A 26053-nucleotide genomic window follows, 5' to 3' on the forward strand; every position below is an offset into this window, starting at 1 on the left:
ATGGACAAAGTCAGTCCGCTCCAACTCTGGCACTGAACCGTGCTTCTACTTCTTTGCTGCAGGCCTCACTGGTTGCTTTCCCATTGGTGAAAGAAAAGACAAAGACGCTATGTGATTTAGTAGGTCGATTCGGTTAATATCTTTACACACCCATGGTTTGTGTTTCCCCAGTTGTCCCTTGGTTATTCATTTTTAAAATGTCAAAGTGAAAGGGACTGGGAAATAATTATACGTGTCTACCTGGTTCAGGTAAAGGATTGAGCCATTTCCGTGGTGGGTAAAATGTTATGTTGCATAAGGTCATAGCTGAGCAGGAGTAAGGACAGATGTGTAATACAGGAGTCATTTTTAGATTTTAAGTCGCCATCACCTAGGAAAATATGCCTGAAAGAGAACACCGGTTTCTCTAGGATTGTCTCAGTAACAAGGTCACAAGAGACTACCTCCCACTGGAGAGTAGATGTGGTGGAATTCAGTAGAAAGATCATCAGATGTTAGAACTTCGGGGGATGAGGCACTGGAAGGTGCGGAAAGTTTTGTTTTTCAGACTTTTGCACTGAATAGAGTTTTTGGGGGTAATTGCAACCCGCATTCACATTTCTCGAATCTCCCCTTAATGTATGATTATCAATCCTGAGGTACTAACGTGTCTGGCTACGAGGCTTCATTGAGACGTTTGTAGAGAGGGATACAAGGTTGACGATTTTACTGATGATCAGGCATGCTATATTCAGTCTTTATTTTGCAGCTCATCTGCAATTGTGTAGTAGGCATTTCAGGTAGGAGACTGAATAAAGGTGTTTTGGAAAACAGAAGGAGTGGACCTTTATGAGGTTGTTTCTATTGCATCCTTGTCTGTTGTAGGCTGATTGATGATTCCTGTGTTCGATGATGGATGGGCTATTACTTTACTTTTTGTGGGGAAAATGTACCTTCTCGGGAGTGTTCTCTTAAGTAATGTGTGCTTACCTGAATCTAGACACTGGTGCATGTAAATTAGATTGTAACCTGTTACTGTGTGTGTGTAAATGTCCAGATGTAAAATGCAGTGCAAGTTCTAAACATAGACTACTTTTTATATACAGTGTATATGAGTAATATTCATACAGACCACGGGAACACATTTATAGGAATGAACTTATGTTCTCAGCAGATCCTTATAAAAACGTATAGAGTACTAGAAGTGTTGAGAAAATAGGTTTATTATAAATATTTATAAAACCATTTATTTTCACATGACAAAAAACATTTAGCGACAATATAAAGCATTTAATTGATTTAATATCAAATTATAAAAATAAATTGCAATTAATATATTGCTTTAGATTTGTTACACAAAGAGCATTACAGTTTGACATTCTATACATATCTCATTATAAAAAAACACTGGTCATTTAGAATGATTTCTCAAATCTTCCCCTGTCTTTCATTCAGTTAAAACTGGTTTTCTGGGCAGTATAAATGCATGCATGATTTCTGTGCAGTTTACCCATGGATCGTAGTAGTTAATGACTCTTGCATTACAAGGACTAAGACTGTCAGGATGTGCAACATTCGCTTGCGCATGGCTTCCCTGATTCAGACAACCTCCAAGCACATGCATAAGGAATATGTACACATTAAGGTAAGAAACATCTTTTTTTCTAATCCTAAATGTGCAGCCAATGCATTCCACTGGGAATTCATAAGTCAGAATAGGATATTTCCTAAATTTCAAATATTTCTGGTTATTTGTTTCTTCATTTATTATAACTATCCCTGAGATGTTCTTACTTCTTGCACACACTTTGTAAACATGGGTAAAGCTATGCTCTTTCCCACGCTTTCTGCAGAATTTATATCTGGAACATTCTGGTGTGCAATAGATGGGCACGTTAAGTCCGAAAAAGTAATTTACAAAAGTACCCACATAGTTAGCACAATGCATGTTTTAGTAATATGCATCTTTTTCCTAACCATTCTTTTTAAACTTCTCTGGAAATACTTTCATTTACACTTCCAATAGGAATGTTAAAAAGCTTTGGGTGGAGAAATTAATGTACGTTGTATTTCTATAGCGCTATCCTAGCCAAAAGGCAGCAGAGTGCTACCACATCGATGTGAATTAATCTCCTAGGTTTTTGTTGCTTGCTTCCAAATTCAATAGACATGCAATGTAAAAAGTGGGTGATGGGCAGTATTTCTGCCCAGTAACACAACACTGCCAAAGAGGACGCTATGGCCATGTCATCTTCCAAATCTTAAACAGTAAAATCTAGATAAATATGTTCCTCAAAGAGCCTGAGTAAAATGAACAAATGCCCTAGAGCATGATCTGGATATACCAAGTGTAGGGTTTACTGAATGCACCAGGAGTAGCCGAAGTGGTGGCTCAACAGATAAAGTTAAAAGGAAGAAAACTGTAGGAGTAAAAATCTAGAGGCTGGTTCAAAAGACAAAGAGACTATGGTTTTGGTGATTACAGGATTAAAGATGAGAGGAGGAAAAATAAAGATCGTATGAAATCAACCATTTTGTGCTCCCCACAACAAAATAAAACACATCCGACAACACCACTATATGTTGCCTTAATAGCGTTAACAATATACAGCTGACTTGTCTCAGCATCCACCTACGAAGGCCTGCACAGAAAGTAAAACAGCATATTATGTCATCTGTACTCCAATGTGTGGCTGTCATCTTGAAAGGAGCTGAATTTGTTGGAAGGCCGACCACAAAAAGCTTACTTTTTGGACTATTTTCCTGTCCAAACTATTAACATTTCTATAGAATATTTTCAAAGAATAAGATCATTATTCCTCTCCACTAAGAGCACACCCTGGACTTTGATTTTTTGACCAATTGACCTGCCACTCAGGACCATGACACATCTTGCAATGTTGGAGCTTAGCTCAAATCAACCAAAAGGACTTTTAAGGAGTAGAGAAGTCCTGAAAATATTTTTCTCTTTCCACCCAGTAGTGGGGTCATTTAGGCTCTCGTGAATGTCAGTGTACTGATTGTAAACCTATTGTTGTCTGAATGGACAATTAATTCGCATTTCCCATGGACAAAGTTGATTTTGTGATTTCTTCCCCTTTTCCTTTGTTATTACTTGTCTTATACAGATGTAACTAATTATCATTTTTAGCACAAATATGTGTTGCTGAGTGCAAATAACAAGTATGCGTGCCATTGCCTTTGAACAGGATTCTTATGGTAGTTTTACATTGGGAAGGTTGCGCAGGATGGACCACATTCTTAGGTCATATGCTCATCACAGAGTGAGCACAACTAATAGGCTTGGATTTCAACTCAGAATTGGCTGTGAATGATTATGGAATATCACCTAAGAGTCAGTGAGTGATAGTATTAGGCTTTGAGGACATGTCACGGTGAACTTGGGCACCTCAGAGCGGTTCTGGTAGCAGACTATGGCCTACAATTTCTAAGAGTGGCATGGAGATATGCAGTTTTGTACTGCACCCATTGTCTTCTTTATGGGTACATAAACAGAAGAAGTGCCTTGCACAACGCAAGCGCTAATGAAAATGTAAGTAAAGAACCCTCATGTCATGACCTCACTCTCTGTGGAGCTGACACTGTTACACACTGCCCTGAGTCTCAAACAATGTTGGTGAAATCGACTAGTGAAGGGGAACACAAGCCGCCCAGCCAGAGATTCTATTTCTCTCCCCTTCGTGAAGCATGCTCCTTACAATGTTGAGGAAGCTTGCTCCTCCAAGACCTAAACTGAACGAGCATTACAAAATGTATAATCAGTCTGCAATCAGGCCAAAGGTGCTGGGTCTAGACAGTCAAATTACAGACCGTGAAAGTCAACGTCTGAAAACTCAGGCATAAGTGTGTGCTCTGCAATGACGCTAAAACAAACATGAGGTCAGCAGACTGAGCCTCCCTGTAGAAACACTAAAGACATTTACAAGGGTCTTGCAGATGCGCTGTGCATTTTGGCATCCTCACTGAGTTAAGCACAGAACTAAGGAATTGCAAACTGCTGCTGCCGCTCATTCTCATTGTATCCCCTTAATTTTTTTTATTGATGTGTAAAAACTGCCTATGTCTCAATCCATGCAAGATGTACAACTCGTGGGCACGTAGAGTGGAGACACTGCAGCACAATCCAAACAAGAGTTTACGTATTATTTGTGAAAAAATATGTTTTTGCCCACACCACTGGACCCATTAAAGAAGAAAATACATCTACATAACTATACAGTTTCAGGCATGATTGCTTCGTATAAAAGGAAATTTGACTTAAATATAAAATACATGTTCACATAATGAAGAATGTTATAAAATGCCTTCCAGCATGGCGGTTGTCAGCAGATGCCTGCTAATTGGAAGATCTTTAGAAGGTCCTTGCTAAAGAGAGTTTTACCGGTTGCGAACCAGTGAGGCGACGTAGACCCACACCGAAAGAACATTTTTGGGATAAGGGTGCACGTACACGGCCAAAGCGAACTCTACATTTGGAATTTCACTGTTGTGGACCCCTGTGCTGTACACCGCCTCCACGATTGGTCTTAATTCAGAGAAAGCCATGTGGATTGGAAATCCCGAAAACTGGAAAAGCAACAGAAAAAGAGTTAGATATTCACAGAAAACACATAAATAAAAACAGAAGAAACATTTCTGGTTTAGGAACAAAGGTGCTTAGAGTCACTACAAAAACACAGCCTCTTTGTAACAGTTGGTTCTCTGAAGCAGCCATTTATATCAGCTATGCCCAAAAACAATAAAAAAGTCAAGAACCTCGTGCCATCTAAATGAACAAACCGCAATATCTGATCAACTTATTGACACTATCTGATGGCAAACAATACTCAAGTATTAAAAACTCTTGACAGCTTGAGACACCCAAATTAAGGAAATCTTGAAACTTGACACCGTTTTTTTTTTTTTTAAATCAGTATCTCAAACTTTCTAGCGACTGCAAAAACACAACCGGCTCTGTTGTCTTGTAGAAAGGGACTGAAAAATCATCTATTCGAATTTTATCTGAACTGATCTCCATTTGCTTTAGCGTAATTTGATGTACAATTCCCCATTCACTCTGATGTGAATGATTGGGATGTCCATCCCTCTTCCGCCGTCCCTCTATTGTGCATCCTTTCACCCTACCAGACATTTTTCAAATAATCGCCACTAGTTTATAGGATACAGTTCTTTCCATCATTCAGGTTATTCTCCAAAATCACTCAGTTCCAATCCACTTCCACTTAATTTTACACAATTTTATATTGCTGTATTGATGAAAAATGCGCTAACTTGCAGGTACGCTATAAAAATTGCTAAATAAAAGAAATAAAAAAATAATCACCCTGTAATCTCCTAGTTGCTTTTGGAGCTCAGCCCGATGGTCGTCTTCCACTTCTCTCCCTTGGTTTCGTTCTAGCAAAGGCAAAAACTGCCTCAGTGTAGAAGTGCAGTACCTGTTCCAACGCGTGGGGTGCCTTGGCCGCCACCCCATTATTTTTTCTTTTAACACTTTTTCAATTCTGAGAAAAAAACGTGGCATGAGATTATTATTGGAAGGGGGGCCAGTGCATAGGTATATATTAAAATGGATTCATTTATTACTGCACCTGTCTTGCAGCTCTCCTGCAGCCGTTTTGTCTGAACGTTGATAGATTAACTCTTCTGGCTAAGAAAAATATAAGATACAAATCAAAACAGAAAAACAATGTTGAAATGTCTGCATAGCTCATCATTATTAGGACATTGGAACGTTGGGGGGCTCCATTGCAGACAATGGAGAGCTCTCTTGGCTTTTACTCACTGGTAAAAGCCGGGGGCGTCAACATTCCAATGTTCTTTGTTCACAGCATAAGCTGTGAAGAAAGCCTCACAGAGCCTGAGGGGATTTTAATCCCCTCGGGCTTCGTGAGGAATTTGTTTTATTTGATAGAACATTCTGCCCTCTAGAATTTTCTAATAGCCTTAGAACTTGCCGTAGTGGGCTCTAACAGCCATTAAAGGCCCTTTCCCTTGTTAAAGGCCCTCACCTTCAGCTCGGGCCTTTAGCGGCCGGTAGAGCCCGCTACAGCAGGTTCTAAGGCTATATTAGAACATTCTGCCCTCTAATGACAGAATGTTCTAATAGCCTTATAGCCCTTCGTAGCTGGGCTATACCGGCAATTAAAGTCCTGCTCCCTTGTTAAAGGCCCTTGCCTTTGGCTTGGGCCTTTAACGCTGGAGTGGGCCTTTAATGGCTGGTTTAGCCCGCTAAGACAGGCTCTAAGGTTGTATGCAATACATGAAAAAGAAGCTATTTAATCCTGTCTGACCATACACTTTTTTACATATTCATCCCATCAGTCATCCTTTGGTTATAAGTGTGCCATGAGACAGACGCTCAACAAACAGAAATAATAGGAGTGTTAACTTCTTTACCCTGCGTCCCTGCTTGCAACAGCATAAATCCCCACACATCATTTAAATTTTATTTACCGTCCAATTCTCAACACGTTGATCAATTTGCAATATTTTCATAAAGGATGACAAAGAAATCAGGAGTTGCAATGACTGGCTTTCCACAGAATCCAGACACACCACTACCAATTCCAGATGGACCTTAAGTCATAATTACCTTGTACTGCAGACAAGTGATCACCTCCCAGCCTGACAATAGGCCAGATGCCATGACATACATGTGAATATTCATACCTTGGGTAGGATGAGGATAGACAGAAGTGCAATACACAGGTGCATGTGTGGCAAAGCAGATCCTTCAGCCACTAGCCAAGTACAGAGCAATAAAAGGAGGCAGACTGACAGACTGAACCTACCCCTGAAGAAGGAATTTACCCAGACATTCACCGAGCCAGTGATCCCTGATGCTCCCAGGCAAGCTAAAAGGGTGGATGGTGTATTCAATAGTAAGAAATTAAGTTGACGACCTAATTAACTCAGGGCACTGACAGCCTGAAAAAGCATCTGCCAGACGGTGTCCAGTGAGGCCACAAGCAACGACTTTGTGCTCTAGACAAAGGCCTCGCCTTTTCCATCTACTTAAGCAAATGGCCGACTGCCCACTTCTGCGAGGGACAGGGCAGTGGGTCAAACAGTCTAGCCAGATGTAGCACAAGGCCACATTGGCATTCGATCCAAGCAATCTAAATCTACCCAAGGCTGAAAGGATGGTCAATGCAGCCAAACATTTTGAAAACTCACCAGAGCTGTTAAGAGGTTCCTAGTCACAAAGCAACACTATAATATACAATTAAATGAATAAATAAACGTATTACCGAATGGTCCCTTGTCTATTGCCACTAGATGTTTGTGAACTTGTCTATCAGGTAAATTTTACAATTTTAAAAACAACTTTGTGTTATTCACATAATTATACATATTAACATGAAAAGCTTTATTTGGTATAGTTATTGGGAGTAAGTACACACTGGATTACAATACAGATAAAGAAAAGATAGCCTTGAAGAGCCTTACATTATATGGTGGCAAAGACTTAAAGGGGGGTGGGGGGTAATGGCTACTGACTGATCCCTCTTAGATCTAGATCTACAGGCATATCGAGGCAACCTTGGAAGTGCTCATGATCACGGAGTCCAACAGATCGGGTGCCAGAGAAACCGTAAGGTACTGGACTTGATGGCCTGCCACACTTAAGCTAAACAGGGGCCTTTAGACTCTGTTGTTAAGGTAGGGATGGCAGAGGGGTCACTCGTTCTGCTGGATGGGTGGTTACTCTGGAACTCTGTAGGAAAAACCTGTGCTTGGTTTGCTTGACACATTGGGTACTGCTTGATACTTTGCTTTATATTAGGGGGTCAGCTAGGTGCCTAGTGTGCATCTGGTGGATTACCCCACTTCAGGCCTGAGGGAAAGGCAGCAAGTATGTTTTCGGCCCACACATGGGTGAGCTAATTTCCTCAATTAATCAATCAATCAATCAATCAATCATAGCATTTGTAAAGCGCACTACTCACACGTGAGGGTCTCAAGGCGCTGAAGGGGTGTGGTTCTAAAAATTCTGGACCCATGTAATTTACTTTGCCACAGCAGTACGATTTTAGTATCAAAAGACCGATAATGACTAGTACACTAAGCATGAGCATTTTCGCTCAATTCCAGCAGCGTTTTCACCTCGAAATCGCCATTTTCGTCCTGCACTCGTGGCTCCCATTTTATACACGGCAGCCATTTTTAAAAGTTGCCCTCACATAGGCTTATAATACAGTCAGATTTGATTCCAAGGACACGTACACCTTGATTGACTTTTCTCTGACCTGGGCAAGCTGGAACCATTGCCTCAGGCCAAACCTGTTTGGTCAGTCCCTCTCCCAGTGGCCGAATCAGATAGCATCAAGGCACACCATGCCATAAAACCCTTATTATCGCTCACACACCCTGCCTAATCTTGCTCACACCTGCACCTGCTCTTTTCTTCTTCTTACTTTACGAGGGGGAGGTGCCCGTTTTTATTGGGGGTCCACACTTATCTGATGTAAAATACTAGGCCTTGCCGGGTAATTTATTATGGGTTGGATGACATGAAATATGAGGTTTCATCATGACACTGTTTTTTCCTTTGTAGTGAAAACATGTGAATGACCAACCAAAATGTCAAGAATGTTTGCCTGAAGCTTAAAAAACTGTATATAAGGAAACCTGACTTTGCATTGAAACACAGTCTCCTGAGAACATACAAACCGTGCTGTTGTACTTCTAGGACGCTTGTTACTTGGTTGCAGCCAATAAATTCGATCTTTGACTTCACCTAGAAGACTCTGAGTTTCTGTGGTCTGAATCAGCAAAGTACCCGAGGTCTTTGGGTGTACCCTGGCACCACTGGGTTACCGGATCAGTACCGGTTCTGAAAAACCCAGTACCTCAGGGGGTGGAAGGTTGCTGCTCCTGCTCGAACAGCCATGTCTTGAGGCATCTCCTGAAGGTTGGCAGGTCCTGTGTCTGTCACAGGTGGATAGGAAGAGTGTTTAATGTCTTGGCGGCGAGGTGGGAGAATGATCTGCCACCACGGTCATTCTGTGGATGCGTGGAACCGTGGCGAGGGCACGGTCAGCGGAGCGAAGCTGTCGGGCCCGGGTGTAGGAGAGCCGTCTGTTGAGGTATTCTGGTCCGGTGGTGTGCAGTGCTTTATGAGCGTGGATGAGGAGCTTGAACATGATTCTCTTGTTGACGGGGAGCCAGTGCAGGTCTCTCAAATGGGCTGTGATGAGGCTGTGAAGGGGGATGTCCAGGATGAGGCATGCAGAGGCGTTCTGTATGAGTTGCAGTCTTTTCTGGAGTTTGGCCATGGCTCCTGCATAGAGGGCGTTGCCGTAGTCCAGTCTACTGCTTACGAGGGCTTGGGTGCCCGTCCTTCTGGTTCCGGTGGAGATCCATTTGTAGATCTTCCGAAGCATGCGGAGGGTGTTGAAACAGGAGGAAGAGAGGGCGTTGACTTGCTGGGTCATTGATAGCAATGAGTCCAGGATGAACCCCAGGTTGCGTGAGTGGTCGGTGGGTGTCGGTGCGGTTCACAGTGTGGCAGGCCACCAGGAGTCGTCCCAGGTGGAGAGGGTGGAGCCGAGGATGAGGACCTTAGTTTTGTCAGAATTGAGTTTCAGGCCGCTGTTCTTCATCCATTTGGCGATGGTCTTCATTCCTTCGTGGAGGCTGGTTTTGGCGGTGGCGGGGTCCTTGGTGAGGGAGAGGATTAGCTGGGTGTCATCGGCATATGACACAATGTTGAGGTTGTGTGATCGGACTAATTTTGCGAGCGGAGCCGTGTAAACATTAAAAAGGGTTGGGCTGAGGGATGACCCCTGGGGTACACCGCAGATGATCTTGGTGACTTCAGAGCGGAATGGAGGGAGGTGGACTCTCTGGGTTCTGACGGTGAGGAAGGAGGTGATCCAGTCCAGAGCTCTGTCGCGGATCCCTGCATCATTGAGGCGTGTGCGTAGGGTGTGGTGGCAGACAGTGTCGAAGGTGGCCGAGAGGTCCAGGAGGATGAGGTTCGCCGTTTCCCCGTCCTGGACCTCTCGGCCACCTTCTTCATTCTTGTAATGTGTGTAGAGGGTATGTTTTTCCGTTTGATTTTTGTCTGTTTTTCATCAGGACTGGGAGGTTGTGGGTAATTGGGAGAAGAGTGGTTATTCTAATGGTTTGCCTTTAATTACCTTAATTAAGCTTAGCTAGCTAGATCATCACTTCCCTTCTAGGAGAATCCCATGTATTTTGCTTATCAGTTCATGGCAGTGCTCATGATATTTTGATATTTAGTGTAGGATTGTTATGGCAGTTACATTTAATGTAACATTTCTTAATTACCAAGTTAAAGTACTGAGATATGAAAGTCCTCTGCATGGCTCAGTAAAGTACCCTCGCTGCCCTGTTTTCTCAGGTACAACAATTTCTGTGCATTTATGATTTCTTGCCATGGAGCACATGAGAATCATGGGTGAAATCTGAAGACCTGTAAAAATTGGATGGATCCACAGAGCAAGGTTCTTTGGTCTGGAGGGGCAGAGTGTAGACTGTCTAGCAACGTGGGGAGGGCCCTGCTTCTTTGTGCTGCTGTCTCACAAGCACCTGTCAGGGATCACCTGGCCTCCTACCTGCCAAACCTACACAAGTCTGCTAGTCTTGTTTAAGTAAGAGGAACACTCCCCAAATTTATTGCCAGGATACCTCTAGAGCAGATTGGCAGAGCACACCAGCATACAAGAAAAAGTCTAAAGATTACAATCTCTGATAGGCAGTAACCTTGTTAGGTCAGGAACAGATCTGGAAGTTCTAGTGAAATCTTGCCAGAAAAAGCTGTTGGGAGGAAGCTTCTAGAGAGAAAGCAGGAGTATTAGAGGGGTGTAGGAAGTTGGCTCTGTATGTACTATTTCAAAGTAAGAAATAGCATGCACAGAGTCCAAGGGTTCCCCTTAGAGGTAAGATAGTGGCAAAAAGAGATAATTCTAATGCTCTATTTTGTGGTAGGGTGGTCGAGCAGTAGACTTATCAGAGGATAGTGTTAAGCATTTGTTGTACACACACAGGCAATAAATGAGGAACACACACTTAAAAGACAATTCCAGGCCAATAGGTTTTATATTGAAAAATATATTTTCTTAGTTTATTTTAAGAACCACAGGTTCAAGATTTACAAGTAATACTTCAAATGAAAGGCATTTCACTCAGGTATCTTAGGAACTTTGAATCAACACAATATCATGTACAGTTTTGGCAAAAATGGCAATAAGCTATTTTAAAATTGGACACTGCAAAATTCAACAGTTCCTGGGGGAGGTACGTATTTGTTAGTTTTTCAGGTAAGTAAAGCACTTACAGGATTCCAAGTTGGGTCCAAGGTAGCCCACCGTTGGGGGTTCAGGGCAACCCCAAAGTTACACACCAGCAGCTCAGGGCCGGTCAGGTGCAGCAGTCAAAGTGGTGCCCAAAACGCATAGGCTTCAATGGAGTAGGGGGTGCCCCGGTTCCAGTCTGCCAGCAGGTAAGTACCTGCAACTTCGGAGGGCAGACCAGGGGGGTTTTGTAGGGCACCGGGGCACAAAAAGTACACCCTCAGCGGCACAGGGGCGGCCGGGTGCAGAGTGCAAACAGGCGTCAGGTTCGCAATAGGTTTCAATGGGAGACCCAGGGGTCTCTTCAGCGATGCAGGCAGGCAAGGGGGGGCTCCTCGGGGTAACCACCACCTGGGCAAGGGAGAGGGCCACCTTGGGGTCGCTTTTGCACTGGAGGTCGGATCCTTCAGGTCCTGGGGGCTGTGGGTGCAGTGTCTTTACCAGGCGTCGGGTTCTTTGAAGCAGGCAGTCGCGGTCAGAGGGAGCCTCTGGATTCCCTCTGCAGGCGTTGCTGGGGGAGCTCAGGGGGGTCAACTCTGGCTACTCACAGGGTCGCCGGGGAGTCCTCCCTGTAGTGTTGGTTCTCTGCAGGTCGAGCCGGGGGCGTCGGGTGCAGAGTGGAAAGTCTCAGGCTTCCGGCGGGAAACGTGTGGTCTTTAAAAGTTGCTTCTTTGTTGCAAAGTTGCAGTCTTTGTGGAACAGGGCCGCTGTCCTCGGGAGTTCTTGGTCCTTTTAGATGCAGGGTAGTCCTCTGAGGCTTCAGAGGTTGCTGGACCCTGGGGGACGCTTCGCTGTGCAGTTTTTCTTGAAGTGGGGAGACAGGCCGGTAGGGCTGGGGCCAAAGCAGTTGGTGTCTCTGTCTTCTCTGCAGAGCTTCAGGTCAGCAGTCCTTCTTCATCTTCAGGTTGCAGGAATCTATCTTGCTTGGTTCTGGGGGGCCCTAAATACTCAATTTAGGGGTGTGTTTAGGTCTGGGGGCGAATAGCCAATGGCTACTAGCCCTGAGGGTGGCTACACCCTCTTTGTGCTTCCTCCCTGAGGGGAGGGGGGCACATCCCTAATCCTATTGGGGGAATCCTCCATCTGCAAGATGGAGGATTTCTAAAAGTCAGAGTCACCTCAGCTCAGGACACCTTAGGGGTTGTCCTCACTGGCCAGTGACTCCTCCTTGTTTTTCTCATTATCTCCTCCGGCTTTGCTGCCAAAAGTGGGGCCGTGGCCGGAGGGGGCGGGCATCTCCACTAGCTGGGATGCCCTATGGCACTGTAACAGAGGGGGTGAGCCTTTGAGGCTCACCGCCAGGTGTTACAGTTCCTGCAGGGGGAGGTGAGAAGCACCTCCACCCAGTACAGGCTTTGTTCCTGGCCACAGAGTGACAAAGGCACTCTCCCCATGTGGCCAGCAACATGTCTGGTGTGTGGCAGGCTGGTAAAACTAGTCAGCCCACACTGGAAGTCGGGTATGTTTTCAGGGGGCATCTCTAAGATGCCCTCTGGGTGTATTTCACAATAAAATGTACACTGACATCAGTGTGCATTTATTGTGCTGAGAAGTTTGATACCAAACTTCCCAGTTTTCAGTGTAGCCATTATGGTGCTGTGGAGTTCGTGTTTGACAGACTCCCAGACCATATACTCTTATGGCTACCCTGCACTTACAATGTCTAAGGTTTTGCTTAGACACTGTAGGGGCATAGTGCTCATGCACCTATGCCCTCACCTATGGTATAGTGCACCCTGCCTTAGGGCTGTAAGGCCTGCTAGAGGGGTGACTTATCTATGCCATGGGCAGTGTGAGGTTGGCATGGCACCCTGAGGGGAGTGCCATGTTGACTTAGTCATTTTCTCCCCACTAGCACACACAAGCTGGCAAGCAGTGTGTCTGTGCTGAGTGAGGGGTCCTCAGGGTGGCATAAGACATGCTGCAGCCCTTAGAGACCTTCCCTGGCATCAGGTCCCTTGGTACCAGGGGTACCAGTTACAAGGGACTTACCTGGATGCCACGGTGTGCCAATTGTGGAGACAAAGGTACAGGTTAGGGAAATAACACTGGTGCTGGGGCCTGGTTAGCAGGCCTCAGCACACTTTCAAATCATAACTTGGCATCAGCAAAGGCAAAAAGTCAGGGGGTAACCATGCCAAGGAGGCATTTCCTTACAAGGGGTGTCTGAAGAGTACACCTTGCCAGAGCAGTACCCTGCATCCTAGCAACTTGAAAGAGGGAGCTGAAGCGGAAGGCGTACATCACCAAGCACGACGTCAAAGAGTGAAGTGTCAAGGACGGAGCTACTCACCCATAGCTGCGGTGAGCCACTGCTGTCCCATCCTCACTAAACTATTGTCTGACCGGGTCTCACCACAGCCTGAAGGACTACCATTAGGTTCACTGACCTTGAGAATAGATGCTGGCAAGGAGAGTGGGTGAGCATGTGTTTAAGCCACACATTCCACGCTGACCAACATGTGCGGCCAACATCCTGAATTACAAGACGTAGCACCAAGAACATAACCAGCAAACAGAGACGTGGTATAATAGTGCCTGCTGTCACCTACATCACTGTTGCAGCCCAGCAATCTTGGTGTGTGAGCATCAAGTTTAGTGAAAACAGTGAACACCTATAAAATTCTTGTCCTTCCTGTTGGGACAACATAACCTGACTGGAGTGGGTTGTACTATCCCATATGCATGGTAAGCTTTGGGCATGAGCGAATGCTCTACGGCTGCAAGAAGATAACATGAGCCAGTCTGAGTCTCCACAACACTGAGAACAGCAACTGTCATCTCTGCCTCTGGAGTCAACCCAGACCCCTGCCTTCCAGAGTGAGCAGGTGACTAAGAAGCATGGTCTACACACATGCCCCAAGAGTGCAGTAGAGCCAGCTGAGTAACAAACATGCCCATGTGTACAGCTAAAGCACTTGACCTGTGGTCAGTCTGATTTACACAATGATAAACACAGATACAGAGCAAAAAAGCATTTGTGGGTTGAACCTGATCATACAGAGATTACTCTACTCACTGGAAATACTTCGCTTAAGATAATCACAAATTTATAATTATCCCACACAAACTCTAGGTAATGTAATGTGTGTTATTGTAGTTGTAGTACTGTGTGGTAGCTAGAATAAAGTACTTTTCTAGCTTTAAGACAAAGTACTAGCTGGACCTTCAATTATTACATTTTATTGTTGGCTATATTGGTTTCCAAGTGTCTAACCCTACACCACCTCCCAGAATAAGTTCTAGTTCGCCACCCTGAATACTGAGTGCTAATGTGGGATGCTTAGTGCTCAGTTTTGAATCCTTTAGTAAGTAGGCCCCAAGGATAACAAAGGTAAAATGCCGCATTTGCCCATACAGTTTTGACAATATTGGCCAGGGGCTGTTTTTTCTGCCCAATAAGTTGTTTAGGATCTCAATATGAGGTTTATTTCCTAACATGCTAAAACAGATAGCCAAAAACATATTTTTAATTGTTTTAGAATTCTCCACTATACTTTCATGTATGATGCACATGAGCACTACCTCACCACTGCTCTTTGTAATGCGGTACCCTATATTGTGATTTTGAGACCCACAAATACGTATTAAAATCTCCAATACATATGTATTTCATTCATGATGTTTCAGCCTTTTTTCCCATTTATATTAACATTATATAACTTTGATACTTTCTTAGGCATGTAGGGTGCAGGTAGTCTGGTAGACTTATAACACCCAAGCGTAGATTACTAATTGAATCACTCAGAAGGAACCACTGCTTTTGTCTTACTTAACAGCTATGACAGTGCTGCATGATTTCAAACTTTAATATCAGATGATTATAGAGTACCCACAAAGAAGTAGGTAGTTTTGTATCCTTCGGTTCGGTACTTTTATACACTTGCAGTTTCGACTCAGAGTAGAAACTAAGTTCTGAGATGCAGATGACATCATATGTGCTGTCTTTCTGAAGCGGAAATAGTAGAAGAGACTATCACCACAGCCCTCCTAGATCACTCTCTCATCAATGTTAGTTCTTAAATGGGTGAAACATGCAAATAGTTTGGCAAAATACAGAAAATACTAGCAATGAAATGAGCAAACGAATCGGAATGTAATGCCTCAGACTATAAGCACTAAATAAATACAAAAGCCCCAACCCTAAGTACTGTAAGAAATCACACTTCTGTGTACCAACTGTGAAAGACGGCCTATTATACTGTGAAAACCAGTATCTACAGAAAGTCTTTAAATCTTTAATCGGCCCCCATGAATCTGGAATACAAGCTGTCTTCAAAGTTGATGTCTAAGACTATCACAGTATCTCTAGAATAATTACGAAATATGAATGCATTATCACACGAAATAGGAAAGACAAATGTCAACATACAACTATATTCTGAGTTTTCTGGAAAGCAGGCACAAGACACTACTATTGATTCATTAAGTAATATCATACAGAGTAAATGAAAAAGGAGATTCTAGTACATATTTAAATACAGTACGAGAGTTTGTTAATTGAAACTTTGATCCTGTTGACTTGGTTTTAAGTGAAAAAAATATCATGCACAAGAACCCCATTACAGCATACTTTAAACAGCATTAAAATAAAGATATGTATCTGAGGGAAAATGCAAAATAAAAATAGAACATTAGCTACCAATATACTCAGTTGAGCCAATGTAAAAAAAAAATGACATTCATTATGGTGAGGAAAATTATTTTTCACATTATCCTCTAAGCCATACATATATTTGTATATGATACATGTGTGGGTGAGATTAAAACAAAGGTTTCCAGGAAATGTTTATACTAATTCTTGTTTTTACCCTGCCCTGGGAACCTTATTCAGAGCAGTGGGTCCTTTACTTAATTAGAGGAAAATTATAATATTCACATACCTACTCAAAACGTGTAGAGCAAATATACATTCCAGTTATCCATTTTTAGACAATGTGTTTTAGCAAATAACAAACAACTGAAGGTGGCAACAAGACATGATCTAGGACCCTGCTAAAAACACATTTTGAGGGGGGTGCGGCCAAGGCGTCAAGATGGCGGTCACACTCTTGTAGTGCTCCAGACCACCCCGTCATTTGCCTCAAGCAGTGCCCATTATCCGCCTCCATCGGTGGTAACACCCGCTCCCGGGGCTGGACTGACCCCCCTGGAAGAACTGGGGGAGTCTCTGGGTCCGCGAATCGGCTGCACGGTGCTGTTTACCTGGGGCGGTCCGCACTTAAAATGGCGGACACTCCCAATAGCAGTGGCAGCGATTGGAAAGAGGCCGGCGGCGGAGGGCGGCCCGGTGTCTGTCCCGGCTGACGGTTGCCCGGGAGAGAGGCGGACGACCACCGGAGAGGTGTAGTGGGTGGTGTCAGCACAGGAGGAGCTGCCATCTGGCACGGTCGCTGCAGGAGGAGGCGCGGGGTCGGACTGGGGTGCAGGGATGGTAAAGACGTGCCTGAAGGCCTGTATTGCTGGGGGCGCCGAGGCCCAGCCGGCTGGTGAGCTACAGGTGGCAGTGCTGTGTGGCAGACTGAGGGACAGCCTACACGGCAAAGAAGAAAGGCGCCACTCACCTCACCTGCCCGGGAGAGGGGCGGGTGACCACCGCAGAGGCGTAGCGGGTGATGGCAGCAGGAGGAGCCGCCGACCGGTGCGGTCACTGCGTGAGGCGGCGCGGGGTCGGACCGGAGTGCCAGGATGGCGAAGACAACCCTGAAGGCCTGAGTGGCTGTGGGCCATGGGGCCGCGGCCCGGTCGGCTGGTGAGCTGGGGTGGCGGTGCTGTGCAGCGGACTGAGAGATAGCCTACTGGTGAAGAAAAAAGGCACCGCTCACCTCGGTGCCAGAGGGAGTGGTGCTTGGGCCCCCTCCCTGCCGGCGAGAGTGACTGAGGAGAGGGACCGGTGGCGAGTGGCAGAGGACCTGTGGTGGGTCGCAAATGTTCCTCTTCCCCTCCCCCCATGGTAGTTTCTGTGGGTCCCGACGAGGACTGAGGGGCCCACGGGAAATAAGGAGAAGCAGCGCACAGTCCAGGGGTGCGGAGGGGGAGCTGGCAGAACGTGGCTGATCTGAGTGGCTCGAATGAAGGCACATGGACTCCTGAATCTCGACGCAAAGTCACTGCAGTCGGTAATAAACGTGGCCGGACGGCTGAATAATGACCCCATGATCCTTGCTATGGCCCTGCTGCCCTGAGGTGCAGAACAAGTTTTGCATATGAGACGTGGCCTTGGAGGGCAGCTCTGGTGACTTTGTAAACCCACATAGAGTGCTAGCAGGACTCTCTCTGTGCACTCCGATCAAGGTGTCTTAACCTACAGCTGGGTCTTGAAGGGCGGCAATGGGCAAGGACAAATTGACGTGACAACCCACGGCGCAGACGCGCATAGACCAATTTACTACGGGTTCTGGTGGGACCTGCGCTGAAGACCGATCCGTGGGTGGCGGTGACAGTCCACCGGCGGCTTCCAGCGACCTGGCAGCAATCCTTCAAGCTATTCAGGCGACTCAGACAGCTGTAGAGGCCAAGATCGGGGAAGTAAGAGTGGATGAGGCCCTGGTACGTCAGGGTCTCCACAACGCAACAGCCCAAATTACGGAGGCAGAATCAAGGATATCCACATTGGAAGATGACCTGACTGCCCTGAAGACGCAAGTATCTGCATTATCATCCCGCACATCAGAACTATACCAGAGAGCAGAGGATGCTGAAAATAGGTCCAGGCGCAACAATCTTCGTATCGTGGACCTTCCGGAGAACACTGCAACATCATCCCTGGCCTCATTCCTGGAGGACTGGTTCCGCTCCTGGATGCCGGAAGACCGCCTCACTCCATGGTTCGCGATTGAACGGGCCCATAGGGCTCTGCAGTCCAGACCTCCATCGGGCTCTCCACACAGACCGGTGATACTCCGTCTCTCAATTTTTTAAGGATAGGGGCGCTGTACTGCAGGAGGCACGCTCCAAGGGGGATCTATTCTGTAGCGGGGCAAAGGTTCTCCTTTTTCCAGATTATACAAAGGATGTACAACTGCAACGTCGCTCATTTATTGAAGTAAAGCAGAAAATGAGAGTGATGGACATACCCTACCGGCTTCTATTCCCAGCAAAACTCTGAGTGGTACACGGAAACAAGACTCACTTCTTTGAGCAACCAGCTGCTGCGTGGACTTGATAGACAGAAGAGATACCGCTCGGCCCACCCGGTGAGAGACAGCGGCAAGCCCAAGACGGAAAGCCGGTGAACAACCAGCAGAAACGGCCATCTGGCTTCCGCCAACGGACATCCTCGAGCAGGCGTAGGACACGCCGGGACTCTTGCTCAGGCTCCCCCATGGAAACCCCATTTGAGGAAATATCGGGACAACGGATGAAGGCAAGTCAAAGGGGTGACGGGGAGACCTGGGGTTGCAGGGATCGGCGCATGTTCTCTTGGAGACATTGGAAGACACCGATCTGTCCCAAAGCCCGGCGATAGCAGGACGGGTGATGCCCGCGCTGATGGAAACTTTACCACAATGAGGCTGCTTGTTATTTAACGCTCTTTGATCCGACAGCATGGAGGGGTCCACCACTGCTCAACCAATGGGTGTTTCCCACTCACTGTGTTTGGGAGTGAGATGGTATATAAGGGCACAGATGGTTCTGAGGGAAAGCATGGGGTGGGGAGGGATTTGGGGGCTATGGGAGTTCAGACCTACCATTAAGGTGTCTGTTATTGTTAATTGATGTAATTGTTTATGTGTTCTTAAACTCAGCTGCACAGGGGATGGGGTCCAAGATGCTAATTAACAGAGCGTCTGCCGCTCACTGGGTGCTGGTGGAGGGACCCCTGGGGCATCAGGGCGGGGTTCAGAAACAATGTCATGGTAGACAGAACTACTCACACTAATGGGCCCGACACAGGTTATCTTGTGGAATTTTAATGGTCTTTTAGACAAAATTAAGCGAACCGCGTGTTTGCATTCATACACCGGCACCTGCCTGACGTCCTCCTGTTGCAGGAGACACACCTCCTGGGAGACAAGTGTCCTTTTCAAGCTTGCAAGGGTTTTGACAGAGTATATCACGCAGGGTTCACACATGGATCACAAGGGGTGGCGATACTGCTGCACCGCTCATTTCCCACAACAGTAATCCAGGTGTGGAGGGACCGACAAGGGCGTTATGTGGCCATTACTGGGAAGGTCGAGGGCATCACGATCAATGTGGTTAGTGTTTACGCCCCGCCGACTATGGTGCGTAGGACTCTCAATAACCTAACTAAATTACTCCTAGACCTGCCCCCGGGACTTACCATACTGGGGCGGGATTTTAACTCAGTTCTAAACTATGCGACCGGCCCACCCACGGACAGGCCATGGCAGCGGGGCTCACTGCGTGGTTGACTTCTGCAGGATTATGCAATACGTGGCGAGTGTGGCACCTGCGGCTTCAGCAATTTACGCATACCTCGGCGGCCCATGGCATGCAATCTAGGATTGACCTTGTGCTTCTACTGAGCACAGATTGTAGCCACCTTGCCCATATTGAAATATTAGCGCGTGGAATCGCCGACCATGCACCCCTCTGATTTGTAGTGGGATATGCCCAATCATCAGTTCGTCCTATGTGGCGACTGAACGCATGGTACCTGCAGGATGGGCCCTATGTTAAGCAGTTGCAGCAGGCACTTCAAGAAGACTTCATTCTTAATGAGGGGTCGGTGACGTCCCATGGAGTCTTATGGGCTGCAAGCAAGGCGGTCCTATGGGGAACGGCTAGGGGCCTTGTCCGAGTTCAGGAGCGTTCCCAGACACTTCATGTTGAGCAGCTGGAGGCACGGGCCGCATGCTTAGAAGCTGAACAGTGTGCACAGCCCAGTGAAGGGTTAGCTAGGCAACTCCTACTGATCTGTGAGTAAATCCGAGACCAGTCTCTGGAAGCGGCAAAGCACCTCTGGTGGGCATCCACTGCCATGGTCTATGGCTGTGGGGAAAAAACAGGAAAGTTGCTATACTGGTTGACGTCCCAACAGCAGGCTTCCAGGATCATTCCTGAAATTTATAACGACCGGGAGGTCCGCGTCTCCGGGCATCAAGATATAGCCAACGCTTTTGCCCGGTATTACAGGGCGCCCTAAAATCGGGCTTCGGAAGCGATCGTTCCTGACCGCGCACGTCAGCTCCTGGAAGATGTCCCCCTACCGAGGCTGCCCTTGATGGAGGTGCAGCAGCTTGATGGACCTGAATGTATATCGGAACGACGCCTGCCGGAACAACGAATGCCTGAACAACGAGTTCGGTTTTTCGTTGTAAAGGCATTCCTGGTAAAGGCATTAGTGATAGGCATGCATTGTTCCTGCATGCATCCCCCCCACCCCTAAAAATGACCGTGAGCCCCCCGTCCCCATAAAACCACACCAACCCCCCACCCTTGCCCCTAAAACTACCCCAACACCCACCTCCTCCCTAAAATTACTGCGACTCCCACCCTACCCCCAAAACCTAAAACAACCCCAACCCCATCCCTGAAACCTAAAGTACCCCAACCCCCATCCCTAAAACTACTCCGAACCCTCCACCCTTCCCCTAAATCTAAACCCCCCCAACACCCCCCACCCCACCCCTAAAACCACCCCAACCCCCACCCCTAAAACAACCCCAACCTGCCCCTAAAACTAAAAATACCCTGACTCCCCACCCCGCCCCATAAAACTAAAACCCCAACCCCCATCCCGCCCGCCCCTAAAAAATACCCCGACCCCTACCCCGCCCCTAAAACTAAAACCCCAACCCCCCACCCTGCCCCTAAAACTGAAAATACCCCGGCCCCCCACCCCCGCCCCTAAAACACCAACCCCCCACCCCTAAAACTGAAAATACCCCGACCCACCACCCCGCCCCTAAAACTAAAACTCCGACCCACCACCCCGCCCCTAAAACTGAAAATACCCCACCCCCCCACCTACGCCCCTCTTACCTGAGTCGTCGCCTCGTTGCGTCGTCCTCCTCAGCCGACTCCCTTGTTTGTGTCTTAACCACGCATGTGCGTTGTTCAGCACATGCGTGGTTAAGGCACAAAACAACGAAGTCGTGGTTAAGGAAAGCGTAGTTCCGCTTTCGTTGCCCACGACTTCTTTGTTCCGGAGTCGGCCTTCAGGGCGTTTCCCTGATGAACCTCTTAGCGAAAAGGAAATTGGGGAGGCCATCTCTGTGCTGGGGACGGGTAAGACCCCGGGACCCGATGGTTTCCCCTCAGAATATTATAAGGTGTCACGGGAAGTCCTAGTACCACGGCTTTCGGCGTTCTTTGCGGAGGTGGATCACCAGAGATCCTTCCCGAAAGGGCTGGACGTCGCCACTATTGTGGTGCTTCCTAAAACCCAGCCCCGTCGCAACATTGTGCTGATTATAGATCGATAACTCTGATTAATAGTGAAGTAAAAATTTATGCCACGATCCTCGCCACCAGTCTTAAAAGGGTGCTGCCGCTGCTGATTCATCCTGACCAATGTGGCTTTATGGCCACTCACGGCACACAACACCGCATTCGTCGATTGCACGTGGCCTTGGCTGGACGCCGCCAGCTGCCCCGGGACCTTGACCTCCTGTTTATTGACTTTGAGAAGGCCTTTGACACGGTGAACTGGGGGCATTTCTTTTTAGTGCTTCAGCAGGCGGGCTTCTGTACACCAACCCCACAGCACGCATGCAGGTCAACGGTACCCTGTCTTCGATCCTCACTATATGTCGGGGCACGCAACGGGGCTGGCCCTTTGTCCCCCCTTCTTTTTACTTTGGCTATTGAGCCGCTAGCACAAATGATCAGGACAGATCCACTATACCACGGCTGGAGATTGGGGCCTTCTTCTCAGGACTGTGTGGCTCTGTATGCAGATGACGTCCTGTTGTATATGGATGAACCCAGTGTGACAGGCCCCCGAGTCCTCCACCTTCTACGGTGTTATCTGAGATACCCCTGCGCAGGCTCAGTTTTAAATATCTTGGTATTTGGATAACCCTTCTTCCTGAACCCACATGGGCCAGGAACTTGGCCCCGCTACTAGCCCGTACTAAGGCAGACTTGCAAAGATGGTAGACACTGTCGCTGAATGTGCTGGGTCGTGTAGCCCTATATAAAATGATGGTATTACCGCAACTTTTATATGTCTTCCAAAACTTTCCACTCCCGATCCCACTGCCATGGTTCAGGGATTTGGAGAAAGCCACCAACTCATTTCTTTGGAATGGGGCGAGACATCGGGTGGCCGCACAGCACTGTCGGAGTGGGGTGTACGACAGGGGATTGGGCATGGCGGACCCCTATTTATATTATTTGGCGACCCAGCTCCTGGTTGTACATGACTGGTTTACTGGGGGGTGGGTGAACCCGGCCTACCAGGTGGAATTGGAGACGTTGAGTTTCCCCCATATCCTTGATTTGCTTTATGGCGCGCCACTCCCTAGAGACATGGAGTTGGTAACTAAAGTGTTTTTTTTACGTGGCGCGCTGTGGCATGCCCAATGGAACCCTGTTGTCACCCGACAAACCCCGCTGTGACATGGGAGGTGGCTGAGTGAATCAGCAGTATTGGATGGGTTCGCTGAATGGGAGTTGATGGGTATATCATTAGTGGGTGATGTATGGAAAGGTAACGCAATTAAATCATTTGAGGACCTACAGTCCCCTACTGGCCTGATACCAGAATTCAATCCACTTGAAGCCAAGTTGCTTATGGGCAACATGGGAGGGAAAGGTGTTTCCCAGATTTATAAAATGTTAGTTAATAATGCCCCAGGCAGTTTGGAATCAAACAGAAATAAATGGGAGTCATGGGTGGGAGCGTTTGAAGAGACTGACTGGGTGGAGGCGCTGATGGCACCTAGAGTGCTGGTGGTGTCGGCGAGGCTTCGTGCAGTGCAATTTTACTACTTACACAGGGCATATCTTGCAACTGACAGGCTGTACCGGGCGGGTCTTTGCCCCACGGCTCAGTGCCCTTGATGTGCAAGGGAACTGGCTGATTTTTTTCATATGGTGTGGTCTTGTTCGGTGCTGCAGGCTTATTGGGGTAGGGTAACCCGTGAATTGAATGCGGTGCTGGGGCAGGAGCAACATATGTCCGCTAAACTGGTACTACTGGATGTGATGGAGGAACTTAGAGGCACACGAGCAAATCGTGCTTTTGTGGGTACGGCCATGTTGGTCACTAAGAGAGACATTGCTGCTGCTTGGAACTCATCTACGGGCCCGTCCGTCCAAAAATGGAGACATGGGGTGGATTGGTGCACAAACCAAGAAAAAATGGTCTACAAATCAAAGGGCTGTTCCTGGAAGCATGAGAAGATATGGGGAGGGTGGATGGGATTATTCTAGTAGACTGCTGGGGGGGGCTGTGGCTCCCGTTGTGTTTAGAACTGAACGGGACGTCTGTCACATGGATTGGTTTAATGTCAATGTTCTCTGGATCTCATCGTACTCACCTGTGCAAGCTGTTTTGATTTTTCTTTTTCCACTTGTATTCCCTTTCCTTCTTCTTTTTCAAAACAATAAAAAAATAAAAAAATAAAATAAAAAAAACACTTTTTAATCCCTTTGGTATATGAAAAAAATATTTTTGGATAACTGTGCATTACCTGTACACTAGAAAGTCCAGGATTTGGAAAACCTCTTGAAAAGAAAGGCTTCCATAATTTTGAGTTGCTTACGTCAAACTTCATACTCATTGGAGAATCATATTGTTGAATGTTGAACCATATCTAAAACAGAAAACATGGTAAGGTTACCTGCAGAAAGGGTATAATGTATTATTAGTTTAGCTAAATTTGATCTGGAAAGTTAGGCCTTGCAAAAAATATAAACTTTTTTCAAACATGAAAAAAGATGGCTTTGCAAAGAGTTGTGTGAACTGTTTAAATTAAATGAATCCACAGATCTTCACACAGGCTTAAATGACCACATATAAAATAGCTACTGATAACTTGAAATATTTTATTTAGAATAGCTGAAAAACAAAGTCAAGGCTAGGGCTGCTGAATTACAATATTAAGCGCAATACTTATGTGATCTCCCACATAGGGAACCCTACTGTGTATTTTTGGCAGAATCTAAGGTCCACGTACAATATATAACTCTTGCCCCTGTACATTTTCACCTTCTCCTTTGTCCACCAGATGGATTTCAGTTTAGACCCACAGTATTTAGGTCCACAAAACACATTTTTCATAAATTCTTATTACACTTCTAATGTCAAAAATAGTTAAGTATATTTTCACATGTTGCAAATGTAGGGTGAGGTATGGGGTAATGGTAGAATACCAGCAAAGTTGCACCTTTGAGAATATTCACAAACGTTCATCAAAATTTCAATACAGAGCTGCGCTTAATATTGATCCACTGAGTGTACATCTTATACTTTAATACATTCAGCCAAAACCCACAGAACTCTCCCTCCTCTTATTTCTCTCAGGAAACGTCTAAATAATGATCAAATTAATCGTTTTGAAAACAATATTTTCATCTGTTGAAAATGTCTATGTAATACATAATAACCTTAATTCAATTCATGCAGTTCTGTGTATAGCACACTACGCGCAAATACTTGACACAGCAAGTAAATAAATAAATAAATACATACATACAATTTTAGTGATTCCAAAGCATTGGTAAATGATCCTGAACCTTTAGTGGCACAATTTAATTGCTTGAGTGTAACTCACCTATGAAATCACTGAAAAGACCTAATAAATCAGTTCATAAGCCTATTAGATAATGGCAGACTTTGCATCCAAGTATACAAAAAGTTGATGGATAAAATGACTTTTATTTTTTGTTTAAAAAAACATCTTTTTATTACCAGTATATGCAATAACAAAAACCTTTGGAACTTAGGACACTGTTTAGACACACAATACATTTTTATCAGTCTCAGTATTAACAAACGGGAGAGGCTCTAGAGGCACCATGGCCCGCAAATTGTGTTAGCTCGTATCTTTAAATTCCCACCACGAGTACCATATCTTTTCACATTTCTATAGGCATTCTTTAACACTGTACACTGATTTCTCCACCTTCATGCACCAGTCGATATTTGCTGTAATCTCGGCACTTCTGGGCTTCGCCACATTCTTGCAAAGTCTCTTCTGGCCACCATTAAAGCCTTTCTGCACAGCAGTGATGTGTATTTACGTAGGGTAGGTGCTCAACATATGTCACGAGTGGACAGCGTTGGTTCAAAGGTCAAATCCTCCCCGGTCACCACTGAGATTCGGCAACACACCCCAGGACCAAAAGGGTTGTATGAGCAGACAATTCCATACAGTGTGCAGCGCGGGATCATGGAATGCTTGAATTCATCTCAGCCACTCGAAATTACTTGGGCCACATCCCAGTCCATCATTATTTTGCAAACCATGCCACCTCAGTTTTCACCCACCCATATGCAAATCAGTACGGACCCTGCTTCATTTGGAACAGTCCAACCCAGACTGCCAAGCCAGAACTTCAATGAACACAAGCAACCCATGGCCAGTTTCACCCTCATTAGGGCTCATCAGTTGGGTGTAGCTTGGCTCTGGCGGCACAGTGTGCCCAGGCCTCATGTCCGGGCATACCTGTCCCACTTCGGGCATCATACTCTAGTATACAAAAAGTGATGGACAGAATGAAATACATAAATTAATCTTGGCCACTGGAAATTAATCGGGGCACATCCCATTGTTAATTGAGACTGATGTGCATATGCTGAGTCCAAACTGAGG

At 46.2% G+C, this 26053-nt stretch overlaps 1 protein-coding gene across 1 annotated transcript in view; it reads right to left on the reverse strand.

The window, feature by feature from the left end:
* Positions 1 to 1188: 1188 nt before the first annotated feature.
* The window catches only part of CC2D2A (coiled-coil and C2 domain containing 2A), a 353444-nt gene continuing 328579 nt past the window's right edge, over positions 1189 to 26053 (reverse strand). The window contains exons 33-36 of the mRNA XM_069202617.1: positions 23930 to 24052; positions 5589 to 5647; positions 5324 to 5501; positions 1189 to 4566 (exon numbers count right to left, since the gene is read on the reverse strand). Of these exons, the coding sequence (XP_069058718.1) occupies positions 4378 to 4566; positions 5324 to 5501; positions 5589 to 5647; positions 23930 to 24052 (549 nt within the window). The 3' untranslated portion in view covers positions 1189 to 4377. The remainder of the gene's footprint in view (positions 4567 to 5323; positions 5502 to 5588; positions 5648 to 23929; positions 24053 to 26053) is intronic.

This window comes from Pleurodeles waltl, chromosome 1_2 (assembly GCF_031143425.1).
Source record: "Pleurodeles waltl isolate 20211129_DDA chromosome 1_2, aPleWal1.hap1.20221129, whole genome shotgun sequence".
NCBI lineage: Eukaryota > Metazoa > Chordata > Amphibia > Caudata > Salamandridae > Pleurodeles > Pleurodeles waltl.